Raw genomic sequence first — 24973 nt, 5'->3', positions numbered from 1 at the left:
CAACATATCCTTCTTATTATCAAGGGTTTTCAAGGATTCCAAATATGATGATTGCCTTGTGACAGACCACTATTGAGGAAAATATATATATATATTCATATGTAAAAACCCATTTATATTTTGTTATAAAAAATATTAAGCAACAAAAAAAATTGTCTCTTAACTTTACTAGTATATGTCTCTTCTTGTCTGACTTCACACTGCTGATCATAAATCCTTACGGTGTACATTTCTACAGTATCCTGTATCTATGTAGGATACATAAAGCTTTAATAACATTTGGACTGAATCTTTCAGAGCAAATAACATCTTAAATCTCACATCATCCGGAATTGGTTACTTTAGGAATAATATTATGAAATAACACTTAGTTGAACGCTGGGGACTGGTGCGGTAAGGTTGCATTTATATGAGCAACATATAAAGATGTTGGATAAATCCTTTTCCTGGCACAGGGAGAGTAGATGGAGTTGTTTGGGGGGCCCAGGCTCTTAGGGGGGCTATCCCTGTTTAGGAGGCAAAGGCCCTGCGAGATGCATTGGCATGGAGCTGAATTCAAGTGTGCCAAGAGAGCAGCTTGAATCTAAAACCCTTCCCAGCCTCCATGACTACTCATTCCACTATGAAGCATCAGGCACTGGCAGCAGCCATGACGGACTTGGCAGCTGTTGGGGACATGGATGGCGTGCCTGAAAGACAAGAGAGAGAGAAAAGGAGAGAGAAAAGAAACATTCTTTGGCACAGACAAACAGAGTGAATCTCTGTCCTGTCCATACTGTCAATCTGAAACACAAGACAATTCTGAATGTTTTTTTCTCCATTCTGTCACCTGATGGAGTTTGGGTTTCTAGCCACTGTCGCCTCTGGCTTGCTTAGTTGGGGACACTTAATATTCAACAGTATTATTGACCTGACTGTACTGACGCTGTTGTATGAGAACTGAACTGAGCTGGACGAGGACATGATCTTTTGCAGAACTGTTTTATAACCGAATTGAACTACTTTAATAATTGATGATCTTTACTAAGGAAGTGAATTAACACTGAACTGACATCAGCTGAACAACAGCTGAAATGAATCATTTTCCTGTAATCACTATAAAGTTGCTTTGAAACAACCTGTATTATATAAAGCGCTTAGGTGACTAGACTTAACTGTAGGCTGGCTGTGACACTGATATGACACTGAATCAGTCATTTTTGAAAAGAATCAATTAGGTGGCAAAAAGAAAAATATATGCGTTGGCCGAGTGAGTAATCTCGACTCATTTTGATCTCATAAGAGTCTTAATAGAGAGGACTACCAGCTAACCCATCGCTTATCATTGAGAAGAGCTGTAAAAAAAATCTGACAGTATTTTGTATATTTGCAAATGACTCCATTAATAACTTGCAGTATGGATGTCAAACATACAGTCGGAGAGACTGTGGTGAGATGCCTTTTAGAACTATTCAGAATCTTGTAATATGACAATGACAATATATTTAGAAAAGGCCCACTATATACAGTATACAGGCATATATAATATGTTTATTTATATATAAGTTCGGGGTTCAAAAGTTTGGGGTTAGTACGTTTTTTTTTATATATATATAAATATTTAAATGTTATTTCATATATAGCTATTTCATATGCTAAGCTGTTAGCCAATCACAGCAGTGGGCGTTTACGCTGAAGTCTCACAGCAGACACGCCCCTTAAAAATGAGCGTTCAAACCAAACCAGAGGGCTAAAATCAGGCTAAAATGCCTTTTATTTCTAAATTGTGACAAACTCATATTTAGTATTTGCACAATGACAGGCAGCCTTCTGTGTGCCTGTGTATTTAAATGTTTAAATACACACAAAAATGTCTAAATCTTTATTTAATTTGTATCTTTGTTGCATTTATATGTTCTATTGCTTGCCTAATTTGTGAGTCGCTTTGGATAAAAGCGTCTGCTAAATGACTAAATGTAAAATGTAAATGTTGTCATTTTTTTATTTGTTCTTATTTTATTACTGACTGATACTTGTCTTCAACAATTTCTTGAGAACTTTACTTACAGTTAGCTTAGTATTAGTTTTTGCTGTGGTATTGAATTAAGAATAGTGAAATTTCACTGGTATCTAAAAGAAAAAATTTATATTTTATGTACTGTTGAAAATTACTCATATCATGATATAAGATTTTGGTCATGTTGCCCATCCCTACTCCTTGCTACATTGCAGGAAAAGTTCCCCAGTTTTACGAAGTTGGTGGTAGAGGAAGGTGAAATGAAAACAAAAGTTTCTAACAGTTGTACACCAAAATATTCTTTGCATTCCGAATTGGTCCGGATAGATTTCAGCCTAATAGTGATACTTCACTGATGGCCACACATTTTGAGTATTTTCAAAACACAAAATACTGTATTTGAAAGTATTTGGTATTTTATTTTGATACATTTCAGGTTTTTTTGTATTTTTATTTTAAATACATTTTCATGTATTTATGCCCATATCTGTATACAGTAACTATACAATTATTTTACTACATTCAGAATTTTAAACTGGTCCCTGGATGGTTTAAACAATGTGAATAAGGTGCAACAAAACATGGGAAGGTGGTTTAATTAAATTAGTCATTTTTGCCATTTTATCATTTTTGATAAGTCATTTTATTGTTTGTGTTAATTTTGTTGTTGTATATTGAAACACCCATATATATACCAGTGGACTACATTTTTTGAGAAATGATATTTATCTCATATCATTTTATAGCAGAATTATGATTTTTAGATGTATTCCTTTTACTTATCTCACTTCTTACCTAAATGACAATTTCAGTAAAAAGTGGCTCATCTTAACCCACTTGCCTGTATGTGAATTTAATAGAGTCGGACTGTTCGATCTCTGGAAGAGGATGGCCTCTCAACGTTCTCCTTCAAGCAGGCCAGCAAGAGAGCTGATTCCCAGGCAACTTATTACCATTCTTCGTGAGTGAAATTCCCCACCGATATTTACAGGTCAGCTATGGCATTGTTTCTGCAGCTGGAGTGGCTTGTTCATGCAGACTTTGAGACACACAAGAGCCTTTCCACATGTATTCTATCACTCTCTGCCACTTTTCCCCCTCAGTATTTCTTTTAAAATTCCTTCAGGATATATCATCGTTTGGAAACAACCTAAAAAAGATCTACTGCCAGCCCCCATGATGAAATCTCCCTCCCTGATATGGCTCATTCTCAGCACTGCAAGTGGTTAATGGCTGTTTTCTTTCTTTTTTTTTTGGTGCTGTCTCTCACTTTACCTCTTAAAACCTTCACATGGTAATGATTTTCAGTGTCTGGTTTGATCTGGTACCTCTCCGGCCCATCTGGAACAGTCTAGTCTAAACTGAGAGTTTTCCCTTTGATTCAATCCTCAGAGAACCATGCATGGGTTTTTCTCATTTATATCATGTCTACATTGTTTTATTTGAAACTGCAGGACCGGAATTCCCTGTACAGGGTAGCACAGAATGTAACGTGAATTCAACTTATTGAGTGTTGTTAGGAGTGAAAAATCTGCGATGAAAGGGTTTGATGTCACTTCACTCATGCAGGGGGACAAAAAATATTTACACACATGACCACAGGACATATCAGATTAGTGTATGAAGTAACACCTCGAGTGTTCTCAAGTAGGGCATTATATTCCTCCAATCACACTTTCCTGTCACTGCAACAAGATCTAAAGTTAGTTTAGTCATTTTCTAAGATGCTCCAAGTAAACATACAGTCTAAAACACAGAAACAGAGCATGAAGATGTGAGATCCTGCTACTGAGAAAACTCTCTTTGTGAAAACATTTACATGTTAATGAAGCTCTTGTTATACAGTACAAATGGGTATCAGTTAGTTCAACTGCTATTTAAGACAAGAGACCTTTAAACAGTTTTTGTTTCGTCTTCTTAGACTAAACTAACAAAGAAGTCAGTGTCAAATATGCAGACACTGAAGCTACTCACGAGCAGAAATGACACCATTATATGCAATTAGACATTACTCTTTAACAGAAAGAACAGAGTGTGAGTTTTGCTGTCTCTCGCATCCTCTTATTTGGTAGTTATGTAACAGGAGATCCTGTATTCAGAGAATCATGAGTTAAAACAGGAAAAACTCTTACACTTTTAAACTATGCTTCTGGTGATCTGCAACCAAAGGCAATGAAGCCCAAGCAAATGTGAAAATGTTCCTAAGGTTTGTCAAAGAAAATTTGCATGGCTTTCTGTAACTCAAACAGTAGAGCACGTCATTAGCAATGCCAAGGACAAATAGGTTCAATACCCAGGGAATGCATAAACTGACAAAACAAAGTATAACTTCAATGCAATAAGTCACTTTGAATAAAAGCATCTTCCAAATGCATTAATTTAAATTTGTAACGGGGATTTAAGTTGTGCATTTGAATGTCTTCACAATAACAGTTTCACACCAAACAAGGGACTGTTTATAAAAGACTCTTGTATTTGTCCCCATGTGAGACATTTATTTAGCAGTCTACAATGAAGACTTCCCACATAGGACATACCCAACAACAGCATCACCCAGTTGGAATGAGCCATTCGGTCTCGTTGGTGTCCCACTGGTCGCCTTCTGGATGAAAAGATCACTGATTTAACTATCTGATATGACATGCTGCAACCTACACTGCTACAACATTGCTGGGATCACTACCGCTTCCAGAGGTTTCCAACAGTCAACATCGCCAACAATATTACTAATAAAAAGAAAAATGGGCATACTATTAGCATTCAAATTTTCCACAGATTCTGTCTGGGTCTGTTTGAAACAACTGGTTTAAAAAGTCATGTTTACAGAGACAAAAAGCGGATACACATCATGTACTCCGCTATTACATGCTGAAGAAACAAACACGGATTTGCCTTGAAGTTCCTTGAAACATGACTTCAATTCATCACAGCAAAGTCTGTTGAACCTCCTGAACCTGCAACAGTTCCTCCATCAATAACACATTTCTACTGTTATAAGCCAAATTGGACCCATTTCTCTCGTAAAAAGTATATACAGAAACTCCCAGCCTTCACCATTTTGAAAATATTACAGGCAGGAATGTGCTGTTCCAGACACCCAAACAGCACACTGTTCCAGCCAAGCTGCATACTTGAGATGAGTGACCTCACACTGAAGCGCCAGCGCTCTGTGTATGCAAACACATTGCCATGGCAACCGAGAAGTCGGGATGACACTGGGAACATTGATATGAAAATCCACTCCATTACACACAGCAACTCATTTACGTCAGGCTCGACTCTAGCTGAAGATCTCCAACCTAAAACAACTGTCAGAGGAGATGCCATTTGCTTGGAACAGATTTTCCTTGTTCTCGTCTTGCTTCAGAGTTTCCAGTATTTATATAGGAAGAAATGAATAAAACACTTACGGACATCAACAAAATTTAGTTACTGAAGAGAAACTCTTTCAAGCAGGGGAACAAAAGACGTAGCTTGTTTGTATTGTGACTATCATCAAATTAAATTTCAGTCTAGACTCTGGTGTTTGAATGAGCATTTTTTTTGTAAATAGAGCCCTTAAAGCTGCATTCCGTAACTTTTGGCGCTCTAGTGGTTAATAAACAGAACTGCATGAGTCTTGCAGAAGAACATTGTAGCCAGAGCTACTTCTCTGTTTATGTCTATGACAAGTCACACAGGTACTGGGCTACTCCGAAGTGATACGACCCGAACCAGTCTAAAACAGTCAGAATATAAACACTTAAGTGTACCATAGTGATTCAGGATAAGACAAAAACACAGTTTGGAAAATGGATTCATTATGTACTTGTTCATTATCATCTTTGTAAATTTTGAACAGACTGCAGCTTTAATCAAGACAAACCTGATTCTGTGTGAAATGTTATCAATTTGTAAATTTTATGCTGCGTTAAAAGCAAGACAGACAAATGAAGGTTTATCTTTGAATATTTTCAGAAGTGAGACTATATTTAAATGTTTTAAGAGTCATCATGCACTGCACAGATTTCCATCCAATCAAATGCTCTCTAGAATGAGAGTGTCCTGTCCTAATACCATTCATAACTAGCAAATCATGATTAATGGCTGTACAATCAAAATGTGAATTTAATTCTTTTTTTTATTCCACTAAGAACACGTTTCAATATTAAACAGAAAAAAGTTAGATATAAGTAAACAGAAAAAATAAAAAAGTAAACAAGCAAACAATTAAGTAAATAAGCAAATGAAAAAGATTAACTAATGAACAGACCATTTTCATAGGGTTTAAGAGCATAAAAACCACAAAGAGAACAGATCAATTATAATAAACTTTATTAGATAGTTACCAATATTATCTACATCACTGAATACAAAGAGAATGATGGTCTGCAGGCAGAAAGGGTTTAAAAACAGGGAACCAAACTATCCCCCTAATGCTTAGCAAAATGGCTGCCAAACAGGAACTACATTTACACATCTAAAAGACTAGAATGGGGAGAGGGGGGGACATCTGGAAAGAAAAAAGACAATAATTGGCAATCGTACTTTCTCTGCATCAAGACTTTAAAATAACAGAGCAAGAAATATCAACATTTGCCTGCGTGCCACTTTTAACATTAAGTCATAGACAAGGCACCACACAGCAGTGTCACTATTCAATCCCTGCTTTTCTCAAATCATCAACAGGTTAAAAACAAACACTCGAATAAAACCGGCAAAAAGTAATTGTGGGAAGGGTGTTCACAGGTTTTAGGGGCCATTACAGAAAGCAAGCTATACAACCGCTTATTGATTAATGTATGCTACATAGTTTCACAGTGATGCTATCTTTAATTTAATATAAAAATGACTTTAAATCATGGCTTTCTCTTAATATACCAGTATCATGAGCCAGGCACTTCAGATATTGCAGTGTTAACTGAGGTGAGGGACTTGTCGAGAGATTAAAAAAGCTAGCATAACGCACTAGCTGTGTTTGTTTCCATGAATGTTAGCCTCTCAACTCCCCCTTCACAAACGTCAAAGACTTTTTCCAGGCCAGACGGTCAGACTAACAGCTAAAACCAGGCTATTTTTAACCTGCCAAGAGTGAGCAGGGAAAGACATCACCTTCCCTTGAGTGTGTCATCAACTTGCTGACCTGTTAACCGTGGCCACGGATCGGAAGTTGACTCAGCTACATTATTATACTGACCGCAAGGGGAAGGACAGTTGAAAAAACATATAAAAATCTCAATATCAACATAAAAAATTGCTGGTTGTTAAGCCTAAAGGTGTTGAGAAGGTAATGTATTTTGCATTGCCTGCAAAGAGTCACTATATGGACCCTCAAATGAATGACATAATACAAAGAAGGTGCCAAAATCTCATTTAAAAAAAAAAAAAAAAAAAAAAAAAAAAGAGGAAGGATGGAGTAAAAAATTATAAAAGGAAAAGGCCTTGACAAACAGCTGAAGTTTCACTAAGCCATGATTAGAGAGAAGGGTTCTTGTTTTCATATCTGCCACAGGATTCCAGCGAAAGCATTCAGGTGGATATCCAGTAAATGAGCGAAGCAAGAGGCGTTGCCACACTTGATCCTGAAAGCATCAAGCATGAGACACCCTTGGTCTGATTTGTAAAAAAAAAAATATTGTTGGTATTATACCCAGTGACCGAGAACGGCACCGAAACCAAAACAAAGATGTAATGAAACAGGCTTGCCAGAGTGAAGATTAATCCCAGAGAGAAACAGAGGTGGATGCTATGCCTTGAATGGTTGTAAAGGCACTACTATAATCATTGGTAGAGCAAGTAGTTCTTAAGGGAGGCAGGTAAGGGCAGTCCATGGATTTCACTCAGTCGTTCTCTCCCCAACGCGACCCGTACCGAGCGCCTACAGAGGTCCATTAATGGCAGAGGTTCAGCTACAGGCAGAGAGAGAGACAGAGAGAAATTCATTAGAAACAATCACTCAAATACTTTGGAAACTTGTAAATCCTGACGTAAGCTGTCCTTCCCAGTAAGACTATGATGGGGTTGTGTGTCAGACTGGGTGTTTTATATCACTCATGTTGAGATATCCTCATTTACACACATAACAAACATGGTACAGCACAAGTCCAAAACTTTGCGTAAATGTTAGGAGTGCCGGGAATCTGTCGTGGATGGGCGTATGAGGAGCGAACAAGCTTATTCTTAGTAGAGAGCGTGTGGTAATATGATAACAAGTAAAGAAGAACGCAAACGTCTTTGTTGCATATTTGGTTTTCTTCAACCTTGGGCACTTTGTCTCAGGGGTTGATTTTTATTAACTAAAAGTAACAAAGCATTTATATTTTTGAAAGTGCTTTAACACGTAGTTTGAGATGTGGTGGAAGTTACGTTGTAGTGGGAATTTTCATGGCTTTCTAAAATAAAATAATAAAAAAAAACAATATAAAAAATAAAAAGAAATAATCTGAGATGCATGCATGTAAAGTAATCATGAAAAAAAATACACACTAATGGGTGTTCAATTTTGTTTTCTAAAAGTCTATATGGCCAAAATGCCCAAAGTTGAAGAAATATTAGCGTATGGATTCATTAGCTTACAAAACTGACAAAAGCAATTCATCAGCTGATGCTGAGATAATAAAGACTTGGGTTTAACTCTTTTACAATTACAGAGAGAAGAAATTGTGGCCAACAAAGAAAAAATTCATACAGTGTGCACCTGGCTTAAAGTATTACAAGTTTCCCCACAGGTCTCATTTAGCCCAGCCATATACACACCAGCAAGTACTTTGAATTTCTGAATGGTTTCCACACAGCACCACCTGCGCGGATGTTGAGATTACTTCATAAAACGCACACTTTTGCAAACGAGACACTGGGGAAACCAAAGAGTGATGTAAGGGATGAATAACAGCACATTTATACCTCTGTTGACCACAAGCATGACGAAGAATGCATTAAAGGCACTGACACAAGACAGATACAAAAGGAAGCCAAGGCCTCGGAGTCAGAGGCTGAGTAATACTCTGGCTACTCTTCTCTCACACACAGACGGGAGGAGAATTCTCCAAAAATGGGAACACCTGTGTCCTGAACTGATGCATTAAGGCAGCAACAATACTTCCCAAATTCAGACCTTCATTAAATGTTGCTACACATGGCTCACTCAGGAAAGAGACTTCAGAGTCATTCCATCATCTAATGGCATGCAAAACATCAAGGTGATAAAAGGTATTCCTTTGGAAAGGCCATCATTAGTGGCCCGGAGACTGCTTCCACTGAGAGTAAGGCGGGTTACAGCTGTCCCGACTCCCGAGAAGCCCAGACATGAGTAAGTCTGGCCCTCACCTGCATCCTTTCACTATATGACCACAGAATGATAACATTATAAGAATGCCCTCCAAAACTGACTCATTACAGCATACTGGGTTGAGGAAATGAGTCAGATTCGCAGAAACTACATGCAAAAACAGCCGAAATTATGTAGTCAAGAATGTACAATTTGATGGAAGACATTGCATGTTAGCTAGCTCTCATTTGAACGAATGACTAATTTTCAAAACTCTTGACCTTTTCCACTCTCAAAAGAAAACAAGCTAAAAAAAAAAAAAAAAAAGGGAAATATAAAAACTTTTTTTAAATGGCTGATGCAAAAATCAAAGACTGATTGACTGCCATTGCAAGGGAACCCGTTCCTAAAACTCAGCTATTCGTGTATAAAGACTAATTTTACTCAGCAAGTAAAATATTAAGTGCAGACAACATGTTCCCAAAGGCCATATGAATTTATTTGCATCAAATACACTGCGCAAATATTCTCTCTAAAGCGGATTCAGAGCAATATTACCATAAATAGCTACAACAAATCTTACTTTTTTACAATAAGCTTATAATTTCTTATTGTTAAAACTATGGATGTCAATAAAATAAAATTAGATAAAGAAAACATTATAAAATTTTCCACAAGTACTCTAGGAGCACTCAATAAAAAAATTTAAAAACCTGATCTTGGCTGATATGAAGAACATTTTAATGATCAAAAATGTGAAATTTCTAAATTTAAAAGAACAATATACAACATTTACTCACACTATAAAAACAAAATATAACAGAAAATGTTTTAGCCATTGAGAAGCCCGAGAAGACTTCTATCAAACTATCAAATATAAAATAGGTCATAGGTGTCTCACATAAAAAGGCTAATAATAGTTTTCATTAAGGAAAATCTGCTCAAGACGTAGGCCTACGTAACAATGAAAGAGCAGAGCAAAGCGGCCAGTTTAATGATTAGCTTCCAGGAAGTGTGCGAGATAATGATGTCATATGCTGTGTTTGAAATCGCCCCCTTTACCCTCATTCACTATTCCCTACATTCCTCCACTAATATAGTCCACTTGAAGGAGTGAATGAAAACGAGTGAGTGAATTCAGAAACTGAGTGCGCCGGAAGGGCTGCCACTTTTGCATAGTTTGTGCTTGCCTTTTAATAATCAAATGAAACTTAGCAAACTGGCATCTCCAGTAGTAATGAAAAGATTTCTCTTGAACTCTGCTATGGAAAGCATGTATAAACCGCTATTAAATAATTGAATAATCAAATAAAAAGGAATTTATTCCTGTATGATATTACGCTGGACCAGCGCGGTTTGGAAAACGGATGGATGATTGTGGGATTGAGTGCACTCAATAACGTCCACTATAGTTTCTAGGGGAGTAAATCGGACAGTTCATCACGATACGACATATCGATTCTCTCAGCCAGCGATGCGATATTTGCAGATACCTCAAAATTCTGCAATACAATTACGATTCAGGGCTATATCAACTGATTTATCGATTTTTAGATATTATGTGCCACGATTACACAACCAGTTACATTTTTATTAACTCACAAATGCAACCAAAATTTTACATGAACATTTAATTAAACTCTTTGAAAATTGCACACCCTCTCCCATTTGGGACATTTACAACAGATAACTATCAAACAAACTGCAGCTGGGTTGTTTTGATTAAGTAATCAATAAATAAATAAAAAATACAGCTTACTTACAAAATTAAAAGTTCACTCAAAGTATGTTTTATATTAAAAGTTTGTTTTTAGCAAAAGCACAACTACAACAGATGTTTGATCGATGCATCGATCCATATAGATGTATTGTTACACCTCTAATAGTTTCGGAGACACCTAAAAATGGCTGTCCCCTCAAATAGTGCCCTATTTAAGGGTATAGGGGTGATTTCGGAAAATCATAGCTTTTATCAGGTAAATTGAGCTGGCTTCATATTAGGGATGGGGCCGATCCGATCCAGTATCGGTATCGGGACCGATACCAGCGTAATTCACGTATCGGATTTTCCCGATCCAACCTGCGGAGATATCCGATATCCTTGAGTCATGTCTGCGCTTTAACGTTGTCTGCTGAAATGACTCCAAAAGTGATTCCCGCCGGCTAGTCTGCTAGCTGGCTGCAAACTGCGGAATGGATTTCCTGAACGGAGGCGCGGCTCAATGAGACACAGAGTTATGAGACACGCCACCGCTCAGGAAATCCATTCCGCAGTTTGCGGCCGCTGTGTGGAAATTCTTCACACTGGAAACACCGCAGAGCAAGACAGCAAAATGCAATGTTTGCAAAGCCGTAATTCAGAGCTCGTTGAAGCTCCCTCGCGTCGTACAACACAACGAATGCAATCAAACATTTAAAAAACCACCACGTTACTGTGCGTTCACACCAAACGCGAATAGCGCGTCAAATTCGCGTCTGCCGCGTCTAGTTGGACGCTTGAATATTTTGAATCCATTCGCGCGCCCAGAGCGAAATTGACGCTCGTAAAAAGCAAAAGTTTGAAGCGAAATTGACGCGCGTCTGAGGCGAAATCCGCTTGTCTGTTTACACATGGCTGATGTTGATCGAGCATTCATCGAGAGAGTTACAGCATCGGAGCGAGGATCACCCTTTAGATAGTGTGTGTGTGTGTGTGTGTAAGATGTTTACACTTGCACTTTTCTTATATTTCAAGACTCAAGTATTTGACATTTTGGGAATGTAATAAATATTGACATGACCTACAGTTGCATATTTGTTTTCAGAATGGGATTTTTCCTGTTAACAGGATTTACTGTTTTTCTGACTTCCTTTTCTGACCTTATACTTACCATACATGCATAAATATGTAGGCCTACATATCATACTTGCCTGTTGAGAGGAGTTTATTTCAGCATCATATAAAATAAACAATAATGATAATAATAATATTAAAGCAAACACAGCTCTGGTATCGGAATAGTATCGGTATCGACCGATATCCAAATTCAGGTATCGGGATCGGATCGGAAGTGAAAAAATGTGGATCGGTGCATCCCTACTTCATATAATTAATGAATGAGAAACAAATCCCTCCATATAGACACACTAGCTACAGCCACTTTCAATGTTTAACAACCCACAGAGTCAACCTTGTTATTCAAGAGACGAGTGGAGGAGGAGCCATGAAAAAACAGACATAGATAACAAACAAGCAAATTCAAACAAGCAGAAAGAGTGATACTTACGATCAAGTCCATTGATGTACCGGATTCTGATTTCACAGTGTCCCCACACAGCACTCACTACAGGGTATAGCTTCCTTCCTTTGAGTCCTCTGAAAGCAACCCCTAAATATTGTCCGTCGACAATAAAACTTAAAGTCCCCTCGTCCATGTCCAGGACCACCAAAAACGAGTCTGGAACGATAAAGGTCTCATCAGGCTCAAGAAAAGCTGGATACGTCCTACTGGGCTGATTCTTGCCATCATGATAGAGTTTGTTACGTCCCAAGTCCCAGCCCCAGGACTCGCTATTGTTTCCTACAAGTGCAGTGTATCCTACAGAATGCAGCGGGGCTTCACCCGTCGCCACGCCAACAACGGCATGGGTTCCCCGCTGGCGCATGGCCCAGCTGATCTCCCACACATGCAGTCCCCGTGTGTATCCCACTCGGCCCCGGATAGCATCTGTACTCTGCGCTACAGGGTGCCGATGAAATATGAGTTTATTGTCCTCTTTAACAAAGATGTTAAGCGACCGGTCATCATTGTTCCACGAGTGCTGCACTTGGACATCCTGCAAGGCTGATGGCATGTCTAACAACATATCCAGACGGGAAGGCTTGGTGTAGTCTAGGGCCTGCAGCTCTAGCTTGAGAGGCCGAAACGCCGGGTCCCGCATGTCCACAGTCTTTATGCCTCCCGGAACCTTCTGCCCCATGCTCTGGGTAGTCTTATTAGCACTTTACTCCCCCTCTTATCACAAAACGAAGCAAATAACAGAGAAAGAGGGCAGTCAGGGTCCACTCCTTCACCTATGCCCCTCCACCAATAAGGAGGCCAAGGCCGCTGTTTTTATGCCAGTGGTTGCTGGGAAACCAGGTCAAAGCAGCTGCTAGTAACGCTCACCTGGGGAGATTAAAGGGAGAAAAAAGGCACACAGTTAAATGACTGAAACAAATCAACTTTATGGTTGTCTGTTTAACCACCAACAATAACAACAGTATAATCATGTTATTTTTACCATTACAGTTATAAATGACTGTTTATTAACTAATAATAGATATTACAACTATAACACAAAAGTAAAATTATCCAAACTGACAGAGTGTGTTAAGATAAAGTATTGGATGACAAGTAATTTTCTTCTATTAAATTCAGATAAGACCGAGGCATTCGTTATTGGAACAAAAAACCTGTACACAGAATCTCTTTTAGAATACAATTTGCATCTAGAAGGGTATCCAGTTATTTCATCCTCTATAGTTATATTAGTAATATAGTTATAGCAACTTGTCTTTCATAGGTTACAAAAACAGCTTTCCACCTTAGAAACGTTGATAAGCTACAGAACATGCTATCCGTTTCTGATGCAGAAAAGCTAGTTCATGCATTCATGACCTCTGAAATCTATACTGGATTAATGCATTACTAGGTGGTTGTCCTGTATCCTTAAACAAGCTACAGCTTGTCCAAAGAGTTCTTACCTGGTCAAGAAAACATGGACGTGTAGTAACCCCAATTTTATAATTTCTACGCTGGTTACCTATTAAGTTCTGTATCGATTACAAAATATTACTACTGACCTTTAAGGCCCTAAATGTTCTGCTCCTGTGTATTTAACCGATCTTCTATCGCCCTACAATCCATCATGCTCTTTAAAGTCATAAAACTCTGGACTTTTGGTAGGATCTAGGATGTCCAAGTCCACTAAAGGAGAGAGAGAGCGTTCTCACATTTGTCTCCTAGACTTTGGAATCGCCTTCCTGATCATTTTCGGGGCACAGACTCACTCTCCCGGTTTTAATCTAGATAAGACATCTCTTTAGTCATGCATTTACATAATACATCTCATAACCTTGTACTCCAGTAACTTGTAAGTTATATCATATTAAATGCACATGTTTGTCTTTTGCCTTAAATGTTATGAACAGAAACTATTTTCCATTTTCTTTTCTGTTTCTACTAGAGATCACGCCAGCTCCAGTTTGGATCCATCCTCTTACAAAGATTTCGGATGACCCAACACCTGAAGAGAGTTTACGCCAACCCCAGCTAGGACTTCAGGTGACGCCAACTCTGAATCAACATACACAACTGCCAATTTATTTTTATTTTTTTTGATCATGATGATCACAACTTGTAATAAATGCTTTAATGAGATAATTGTTTCTGCCTAAATGAATACATGTTAGCGATTACTGCTTAATTTGTATTATCTTAGAACTACACATTTCTGGAAATATAGACATTACATGGACAGTCACTTCTGATAACAAATTACGTTGTAATGTAGAAACAGGCATTTTCTGTAAAGCTGCTTTGAAACGGTGTATTGTAAAATGCGCTATACAAATAAATGTGAATTGAATTACTAGGTTTATTAAACTACTACTATTACACAAAACGGATCATGAAATGTGTATGTGCATCATGTATGTTATACAAGCAGATCTTTGGTTTTGTAACAAAACAATATTGAACTCAAGTTACATATCTAGTAAGATTTTAATGAGACACCCTTGATTAGGCACATGTTTGACAAGCAAAATAAATCTACTCTCCTATACAAACTCAGACAACAACAGTGGACTGTTAATAGCACAGTAACTGTATAATTCAGTCAGTTGCATGCTCAATGCCTCACTTGTGTGTGTTACAATATGGTTTATTGCTCCAAGGCACTTTTCAGAGTCCCATTATATCACATGACATGCGCATAGGAGAAAACAAATCTCTAGCTTTACCACAACTAACCCGCTCCTCTTGACTGATTCACACAATGCCCTTTAAAAATAAGGGATATAAAGGAGAGAAAAAAAGACAGGCTATTTCCTCTTAAGCTTGTCTAGTCTGAAGATAACAGGAAGAGCAATAAGAAGTCTGACATATAGGCATAATATATATATATATATATATATATATATATATATATATATATATATATATATATATATATATATATATATATATATATATATATATATATATATATATATAAAAATACAGAGCCGAAATGTTTTCAGTGAAAACCGCAAATTCAGGCCAGCAAATATTCCACCAGACAAGGTCAGTGGCAAAAGAGGCAAATAAAAAAAAAATCATTAGACATGCTTAGAGACTAGACATACCAGTGGCGTGTGTGAAATCCCCACCCGATGTCCTGGTTTCTAACGCAATTCCTGCCCTCCTAAATTACATCACTGTTAAATCTGATATTCAACAATTAGGGCAGTCTACTAAAAAATTAAAAAAATAATTAAAAAAAGCTTTATGGCTGTCATCTCCCACAACATAAAAAGTCAAGTCATTTGTTCTTTCCGTACAGTGCATAAATGAGCGAAACTGCTTATTGAAAACAGCATTTCATAATAAGCTGCTGAAGGGCCCCAAGGGTAATTGAATTGTAGACAAGAGTTCATTGAGGAGCATCTTAGCCCTTTCTCTGATACAAGTAAACAACCTTTTAAATGGGTCACGCCTCTCCGCCACTGGCCTACCCAGGCAGAGGAACACCAAGAAGTGGGTGGCAAGTTTGTGAATGCCAAACAATACAGTCTTCAATGGCTGTCCAACCTTTAGAAAGTAGGAAACATGTTAATTTGCACACTCTCTATGCAGGGAGCAATTAAGCTCTGTGGCAAAGCACCAACACACACAGACAACAGCCTTTTACAGATCTGTTAGAACCCGGTGACCATTTTAAACCGAGATATCGCATTATTGCATGATACACAGGGGCAAGGTGATGTTGGTGATCCTGCAGGATCATCTCCACTCTTTGCATGGTGTTTTAAAAGAGACTGCTTGGCATGTCAGGTGACAACCTGACTGTTTTTGATTGGTTGAAATGTTTTGGTGGTTTATGAGCACTGAGCAGGGACTTTGCAGGTGGTTTGCCGACCCCTTCTGTGTAGAGCTGATTGAAATGCGTGATAGGGGTTCTGGTGGATTTGTTGGGCCTGGGGAACAGTGGTGGCTTTTGTCTTGTCCACATTTAATACTTATGCAAAACTGGGCTTCCCTAGACTTCTACCTCCCAACCTTGCACCTACTTGGATGCAAATATGTACCTCCAACTTGAATTTCCCTACATGCCCCTTTGATTCAATTTTGAACATTTTGTAAGATTTTAATGAGAAAACACCACTTTACACAAAATAAAGCTACCCTGCTCTACAAACTGATAGACAACAGTTGTTTTAATAGCACAGGAACTGTATTATTCTGTCAGTTGATTGCTCAATAACCCTGATGGCATCGTGAGCAAGTCAACCAGTGGAGATTTTGCTTCTATATACAAAACCTCCACTGGTTGACATGCTCACGATCATCAGGGTAATTTCTCTTCTCAAAAGTTGCAGCATGTATTTGCAAGATGACGGACGCTACTCTGAAATGGGGACATTATCTTCGACAGGTTTTAATCATGATACTGAGGCATCTGGCAGGCAGCTGTGAGTGAGGGGCAAAGCAGGAACGAGAAGTAGATGACAAATCATGGTGTCAACCCAAATGTCACACAGATGCTCTATTCAGACAGTGGGCAGACGAGGTGAAAATGGCAGACAAATGGCACTTTAACACTGCTTGATTAAAGAAGTGTGAAGACTTCTAAACTGAGAGACTAAATAAATCGTAGACGACATTCAAATGAAAATCATCCTTAAAGTATCCTCACATACATCGTTTTTTTAATTGCACTGCAAAGTGGTACATATACCATGCCAGGAAGGCAGCATAAACACTGGTTACAACTGCAGAAATAATGTTACAGAATTGCTTTTAAATATCAAGCAATGTTGGAGCAGAGACATAGTGGGTAGCACATTGTTCATGACACACAAGAAGCTGTTGTGCTCACAGGACCTGGGTTAGGGTGCGATTTGGGTCATGTCCCGAACCCAGTAACCCTCTCTCTCCTTCCACTTTCCTGTCAACTCTCCTATTTAAAAAGGCAATAAAATGTATATTCATAAAAATAAATATAAAAGCCAACAAACCAACATTGATTTGGTTTAAAAAAAACTTTTTATATTATTTAAACACATTTATAGCATTATTACACCCTTTGGAGGCAACAGGCAAGCAGCCTGAACTCAGCTTTGTAAAACAATTGAAAAATATGATTGCTTTAATCCAGGGTGAGTCTACGTTCATGAAGGGAGTGTCAATATAAAGACACCGTCATCTCTTTCAATACAAATCAGACCTTCATATTTCTCACACTTATTCTCATTGTTGATCATGTTTTGTCTTGTTGGTTACCTTTTATAACTTGTGTTAAATTGCATATAAGCTAAAGGAGTTTCATTTTAACTTAAAACATGAATTGCTAAAAACGCATTTGGTTTTGACATTAAGTACTTAACTTAAAAAAAAAATATATATATATATAAAATATATATATATATATATATATATATATATATATATATATATATATATATATATATATATATATATAAAAAAAAGTTGAATGACATTAAATGTCATTAAACCAACAAGACATAACTCCTTTAGCTTATATGCAATTTAGCACATAAGTTATAAAAGGTAACCAACAAGACAAAACATGATCACCAGTGAGAATAAGTTTGAGAAATATGAAGGTCTAATTTGTATTGAAAGATCACGGTGTCTTTATATTGTCACTCCCTTCATGAACGTAGACTCACCCTGGATTAAAGCAATCATATTTTTCAATTGTTTAACAGGGCTCTTTGGGGCTGACAGCCGTTATGAGAGAACAGGAGCACGCTTAACCAGTGCTCACCCACTAGACAAGCCCAACAGGTGCTGCTGTGAACCGTTTCAGAAAATGACAACACCCTTCACAAATATACACTGCAATCTGATAGAAATCTTCTGAACGTTGCTAAAACACTATGTGGAGAGGAGACCAAATTTGGGTGGTGCAGTCTCTGCCATGATGGTGGTAGAGGAAGCCTCTTGTTTTTAATGGTCCCTACCCTGTGTTCCCTACCTAAAAAACAACAAAGTCTTTTGATGAGTAACATTAACTGAAACTTAAAGACTGAATATGAAACTACATAAATATGATCCAATATTTTTTAGAAGAACAGCAACCTTAAAGGGGAAGTTAAACAAAAAGTATCTTTGCATTTTTGTTGTCCATAAAATGAATAATCCAATGTTTTTTTGGACCCTGTTGACTTTCATTGTAGGGCCAGGAAATGCTGAACCATAAAATATAGCATTTTGTATTCCACAGAATAACGCCAGTCAAAGTTTGGATACAAATTATAGGTGTCCATCCAACTGGATAAACTCGCATTACAGGTAAGAGGTGATGCTCTTCACAACAACCTGTCCTGCAACTTGACTAGCCTATGTAAAAACAGAAAAATACTGTATATGAAACTGAGCCAGGAAGCGAAAAATAATCTGAGACACCACATACGACATTGATAAGAGCATCCTAAAGGCCAATTTATACTTCTGCGTCGGGTGCGCGTAGAAGGTGCGGCGTAGCATACGCATTGACGTGTACCATACGTCGTACCCTTCGCCGTACCCTGACGCGCACCTCCTCAAAAATGTAACTACGCGTCGCGGCGACGCGGACCGCAAGATCTGTGATTGGTCAGCTGGATAGCATCGCGTTTCCTCCTACACTCTGCACCGCCCGCCCGCCATTTTTAAATTCCGAAGATCAGTGAAGAGCCATGGAAAAAGACCAAGTGACTGAGAGATTGCTTGAAGAAGTGCGGAAATACAGCCATCTGTATGACTCCTTCAGTCGCCATTGCTCGTAGAAACCTAAACTCAAAATAGCCGCGAGGAATGTAAACACAGTGGAACTGGAACATTAAAACCCACCCGCACCAACTAGCGTTTCGGCGGTGTAACTGCACATCAACACAGACATTCGCAGAAGTATAAATGCTCACGACGGCGTCGCCTACGTGCGTAGCCTACGACGTACACTACGGCGTACCCTCGACGCAGAAGTATAAATTGGCCTTAACTGTGGTAGCACCATCACACTAAAAATTAAATGTTAAATCATTCATGATTTACATTATCTGCCAAATATGACTTCCCCATGCATGCTCATCACTGACCTTCACAGATCTGATTCTGAATGGAGACATGAAACTAAAAATAGATTTACAGCCGCTCAGCATTTCTTAGTTTACAGTAAGGGCTGCATGTCAAGACATGCTGTATTGTTAGCATAATGAGATATTCACCAAATGAGTGCAGTAACGCTAGCAAATTAAATGCTCGGTGCATCGAAGCCAATAGAACAACAGATCATAAGAATCTCAATGATCTTAATTTATCAGAGAGTAGTGGGAGCTTTATTTTGCAACAACAAAATAGCAAAAGCTATTCAAACACCCTCGGTCACCCTTGAATGAAGCGAAAATAAATCTGCCAACAATCAATTTTCTGAACAAAACATTCATTCAGAAGCATGTTAAACAGATAAACATGCTAACTCAAAACATCACAAACTGAAGGACTTGTAAGTTCACACCAAGACAATAATTCATTCAGCTGAACCAAACCTGTGATCCTCACCGCATGGAAAAGTGCCAAGAGAGATTTTACAGGGAACATGGGCTATAAGAGACATTCATTAGTGAAGTTTATGCAACAAAGATCAGGGTAGTTGCAGTGACACGTACAGACTTGTGTAACTTAAGGTTTAATCTCAGCAGACACAAATCAATTCACCTCTGAAGGTATCAGGTCAAACAAAATGTCTAAGACCCTACATCGGTGTCTATGACTGCACCAACAGCATTGACTGACGCCTGAAAGAAAGTGATCATTTCCTGTTACTTCATGACTGACATGCTATATTGCTAAATATATAAAGCACAGGGCAAAATGACTGAGCTATAAGCGATAGATTAAACAAATTGCAATAGTTCCACTTTTGTTTAAAGTGGAATTTTCTTTTATATTAGGCCTATAGCCTAATACTTCTATTCCGAAAGATCACTTTAAATTGATAAATTGATAAAGTGCAGTACAAGACATTTATGTTAACAATATTTCTATTTCAATAATATTGATAGTTAGAAATGTTTCTTGTTCCTTCAAATCGGCATATCAGAATGATTTCTGAAGGATCATGTGACACTGAAGACTGGGGAGCAATGATGCTGAAATGAACTTAAGTTAGAAAGGTTCTTCATGAAACCTATAAAATGTAATCAAGAACTTCAAGAAACATGACAACACACGCACACAAAAATGGTTCATGATAAGTGCCTGAGAACCACAGAAGAACTTTCTTTTAACAAATAAAAAAATCTAGGCCATTCCATGTTAATGTTAGCCCAAACCAGACAAGCACCATTAGTGAAGGGGAAGGTGAACATGAGCAAATCACAGTTGAGTTTAACATTACAAAATTCGCATTGCTGTAATCCAGGTCAGTTCAGCAGGACGTCCTCTACAGCACAGGGTCAGGAGTTACCCGTTACACAGGCCCATAACATCTGTGTTCAGTCAGGGGCATTTAGTAAAGACATTTAACAGTAAATCAGTCCTACCTACTGTTCTTGCAAACACAAAGGAAAGATTAATCGGTCTTGAATACATCAACCACACAGTAATCTGACATTAAATAGGACATCAAACACTGAGCTGATGTCTCTGCGTGTCATCTCAGAACTCATTGATGAGAAACCCTTTTGAACCACAGTTTCTGACTAAATAGTTACTAAACTAAAGTTCAAGTTACAAAAATAAAACTGTGGTAACTTCATATTTCTAATAACAGTGATGTCAAATATAAAGCAACAAAGACACTGGCTGAAAATAAGATTTAGGGGCAGTTTACATGACACCACTTTCAACTAAAAACTGAAAATATTTTATGCATTTTGAGGGCCTGAAAACACAGAACTTTTGAAAATGGGTTCAAAGTGCAAGTTTTGATATAAAAAATTATACCATTATCGTCTCTGTGTAAACTACAAAAAAACATGAATGTGAAAACGGTGATGTCATGCACATGCATATGCGTTCAGTCTATCCACCTTATTTTTCAGGTAAGAGCAGGTATGGCCATTTGTAATTTTAATCTGTCTAGCTTCCTGTGTCATTTGCTTCATTATTTTTAGCTGTACAAAACATCTCATTGTGTGGCTCGATATTGCAAACCGGTATTTCTTACCATATTATTTTAATGTATTGTCTTAATGTCAGCCACCTACTGGCCTGGCATGCATAATACAGCGTTATTAATAGTGTGAATGGGGTTCGTTTTGACTGTTCGTCTGCGGGAAAAACTCAAAAGGATCAACGTTTCTGTTGTCAGTACATTGTCGTGTAAACACCCCACAAAACATGAATTTGTGATAACAGTGACATCATGCATACTATAGGTAGGGAGTGCTTTACAAAATGACGTCGCCAACTACTGGCCTGGCACGCATAATACAGCATTTTTAGTCATTTTCACTGATCCGTGTGAACGGGGACTTTGACAACGTTTGTCATCTGCATGCGAAAAACTCGAAAGGATAAACGTTTCTGTTTTTAGTACATCGTTGTTAGTTCTGCTATATCTTTAAATATAACCTACAACATGAGTGAGATTGTTTATTGCTGTAATATTGACAGCTAGCGGTTGAAATGGGTACTGCAGTCAAAATTCTAAATATTGGAGAGAGTTGTTTCCCATGCTCCCTTCTCCTACACAGTGAGGAGACTTAGCCTACACATGACTCTCTGTGGTCATTAAAAATCCCAGGATGTCTTTCGAAAGAGTAGGGGTGTAACCCCGGCATCCTGGCCAAATTTGCCCAGTGGCCTCTGTTCATCATGGCCTCCTAATCATCCTCATATACTGATTGGCTTCATCACTCGGTCTCCTCTCCACCAGTAAGCTGGTGTCTGGTGGGCGTTCTGGCGCAATATGGCTGCCGTCGCATCATCCAAGTGGATGCTGCACATTGGTGGTGGTTGAGGAGATTCCCCCCTTCTATGTAAAGCGCTTTGAGTGCCGAGAAAAGCGCTATATAAATGTAATGAATTATTATTATTATTATTATACTAAGTTGGTGAGTTGATTTACGATGAGTTGATATCGCGTTTTAATATGCTACCATTCATAGAGATTTTTAGATGGATACAGAGGCTTTTTTAGGTTGTGTAGAAGCTGTGAATTTCTGACCAAGTTTGTTCGCTGACTGGCAACCCGGGGTGTTGAAATATAATTGGGTAAATAGGCAACGTGCAAAAACAGGCAGACATTCCGACACGGAATACACATTTCAAAGTAAAATAACTGGCTGTAGCAAAGTTTTCCAAAGAAACGAGTATGTGAATTCAGCATGTTTCCTAAATATCTGCAAACATATGGTATTTTCATGCTTTTGTACTGTCAAAAACTTACAGCACTTTTAAGCTTTGCTTCTCACCGGTTTGGAATAAATATGACTGGAGCGGAGCGCAAGAGATTTCCCCTTCCCCCTCAAAGCGCTCTCTAATCACCCTAGTTCCACTCCGGGTTTTTAAGTTTCCCGCTCCTTGGCGAGATCTTGGCGGAGTTGGCGCGAGTGTGAAAACACTCACTTTCAAAGGCCCACACTCCCTTGCTGCAGGTAAATACACGCGATTCCGCGTCTATTCACGAAAGAACACACTGACTTAAAAAATAAATAAATAAAAAAACTTCAAAAACGCTCTTTCCCCCTGGCAGGAAAAAAAGTCGATAGAATATTACACAAACTAGCTATTACCAAATAGCACCCTTGGAACACCAATCAAATAACTAGAAAAACGGGCTTGGTTGTTAATATAGCTGCTAGTTAGTATAAGAATTATAACTAGCCGATAGCGTTGTTCATTTAGTAGTAAATAAGTAACGTACAGATAGCTTAACACAAATGGCTCCACACCAATGCTCTAGGTCTTTAAAACCTTAAACCGAAAGTGAAGCATCTCCAGCATTGTCTAGGCCAAACATCTTTGAGGTCGTGGAGTAAAACTATAAACGGCTGCAGTTTAAGCACAATTTTCATGTAAATACAAACTAATTAATTAAATGAGCTTCACACTAGTCAATAGTAATGCGACTACCTGGCCTTTCGCAGAAAGGTTAAGTGTATCCACTGGACAAAATAATCAGACACACAAATCTATTAATGCTGCCAAACTTATCTTGGGTAGGAAACTATTAAGCGTAGGTCCACGAGGCATCTTTGTTGGTTTACAACAATTTTATACCCATTATAAACGCAGGAAGCAGTTGTTGTTTAGTGAACAGCTAACGTTAACGTTACTCATTTATTATTTACACAGAAGCATTAGGAAAGGTTCCACAAACTAGCACGTTTATATCGCATTTCACGTTATCAGGCTATATATCTTCGGCTTGTTGAATGAGCACATCGACTGGTGTTTGCTTTCGAAAAGCTTGGAAAAACGCGAGTGTTTGCATGTGAACACACAGCAAAGACAAAAGACAGGCAAATGTGTAAAATCGAAACAATTTCAGACCCTACCTGCAACTGATACACGCCGGCAAATAAACCATAGGCGAAGGAGTGGAGCGAGTATGTTCCTTTCAGTCGGTATTCCCATGCAAATCCATGACTATACCTCCTCTCTGTCTCTTTAGCATAGGCTTGTATTGGGTGAAATGATGGCTGCTACAGCGACAGAAACATCTCTCCAGTCACGTGGTCAAATAGCTCTCAGCTGCTGCTGAACGAACGTCCCTCCCAATTGAGCTGAGCTGTTGTTGTTTAGCTCATTTCCCCTGATAAACCCTGCTAATTGTGGACTACATAATAATGGCATAATCACTCTGTGTGTGCATGCCAGATATACATTTATGCGCTAGTACTCTCTTTCTTTTTTACACACTTTGTTGTCCCAAGTTAGCAAAGCAAACCAAATAGCTTTATTTGAGGGAAAATTACCAAAATTTCCACTAAAAGTTATAAAAATGCCCATATATTAAAAATGTTGATGCATTGTAGCAACTTCCTCTGTTTTTTTTTTTTTTTCTCACATTTAATATATTTCGTAATGTTCTTAATTAAGGGTTTTATTAGTATGTTTTTTCTTAATTTTATTTTCTAATATAAAGTATCACCTGACGCTTATCATGCTCAGTGTAGGCCTTCACCCCAGCTACTAATATCTTGTGCATAAATAAAGATATTTAAGGTAACAGTTTGATTGATTATTTATATGTAAAACATTCATTCAATTTAACAATTAGAAAAATGTATGCTACTCTGGTTGCTCTATATAGTTAAGAGAAAATATTCTGATTTGTTTATTTGTCATATCAAATTTGATAAATTTCATAATATTATTTTTAGGGATTTATATTTAGCTATTTTAATAATATAAGTAATATAAATCGTGTTCATAGATATTTTTCATATCATGTTAAATTTATTTGAAAATAATTTATTGAAATTAATTAAACTGAATCATTACAACACCATTTATATATGCTGTTTGCTTTATGTCGTTACAGAAAAAGTG

At 37.9% G+C, this 24973-nt stretch overlaps 1 protein-coding gene across 2 annotated transcripts; it reads right to left on the bottom strand.

Annotated features, from left to right (window-relative positions):
- Positions 1-6293: 6293 nt before the first annotated feature.
- spsb1 (splA/ryanodine receptor domain and SOCS box containing 1) lies at positions 6294-24148 on the bottom strand. 2 transcript variants are annotated; one of them, XR_014200032.1, is made up of 4 exons: positions 23977-24148; positions 12509-13390; positions 7037-7884; positions 6294-6973 (listed from the first exon to the last, which is right to left on the bottom strand). XR_014200032.1 is itself a non-coding variant. In XM_082146434.1 (3 exons), the coding sequence occupies exons 2-3, from the start codon at positions 13200-13202 to the stop codon at positions 7757-7759; spliced, it is 822 nt and encodes a 273-aa protein (XP_082002560.1). In that variant the 5' UTR covers positions 13203-13390; positions 23977-24148; the 3' UTR covers positions 6294-7756. The 2 variants fall into 2 exon arrangements, 1 of the variants encoding a protein (XP_082002560.1); XM_082146434.1 differs by having other exon boundaries at positions 6294-7884.
- Between the last annotated feature and the right edge of the window lie 825 nt (positions 24149-24973).

This window comes from Leuciscus leuciscus (assembly GCF_965113295.1).
Source record: "Leuciscus leuciscus genome assembly, chromosome: 18".
NCBI lineage: Eukaryota > Metazoa > Chordata > Actinopteri > Cypriniformes > Leuciscidae > Leuciscus > Leuciscus leuciscus.
This window is presented reverse-complemented; position numbering and strand designations above follow the sequence as displayed.

Coding starts and splice junctions, on each gene's coding strand:
- spsb1 (XM_082146434.1), bottom strand. CDS start 13,202: ATGGGGCAGAAGGTTCCGGGAGGCATAAAGACTGTGGACATGCGGGAC. Junction 7,885..12,508: donor GTACATCAATGGACTTGATC/GTAAGTATCACT, acceptor CTCTGCCTGTAG/CTGAACCTCTGCCATTAATG.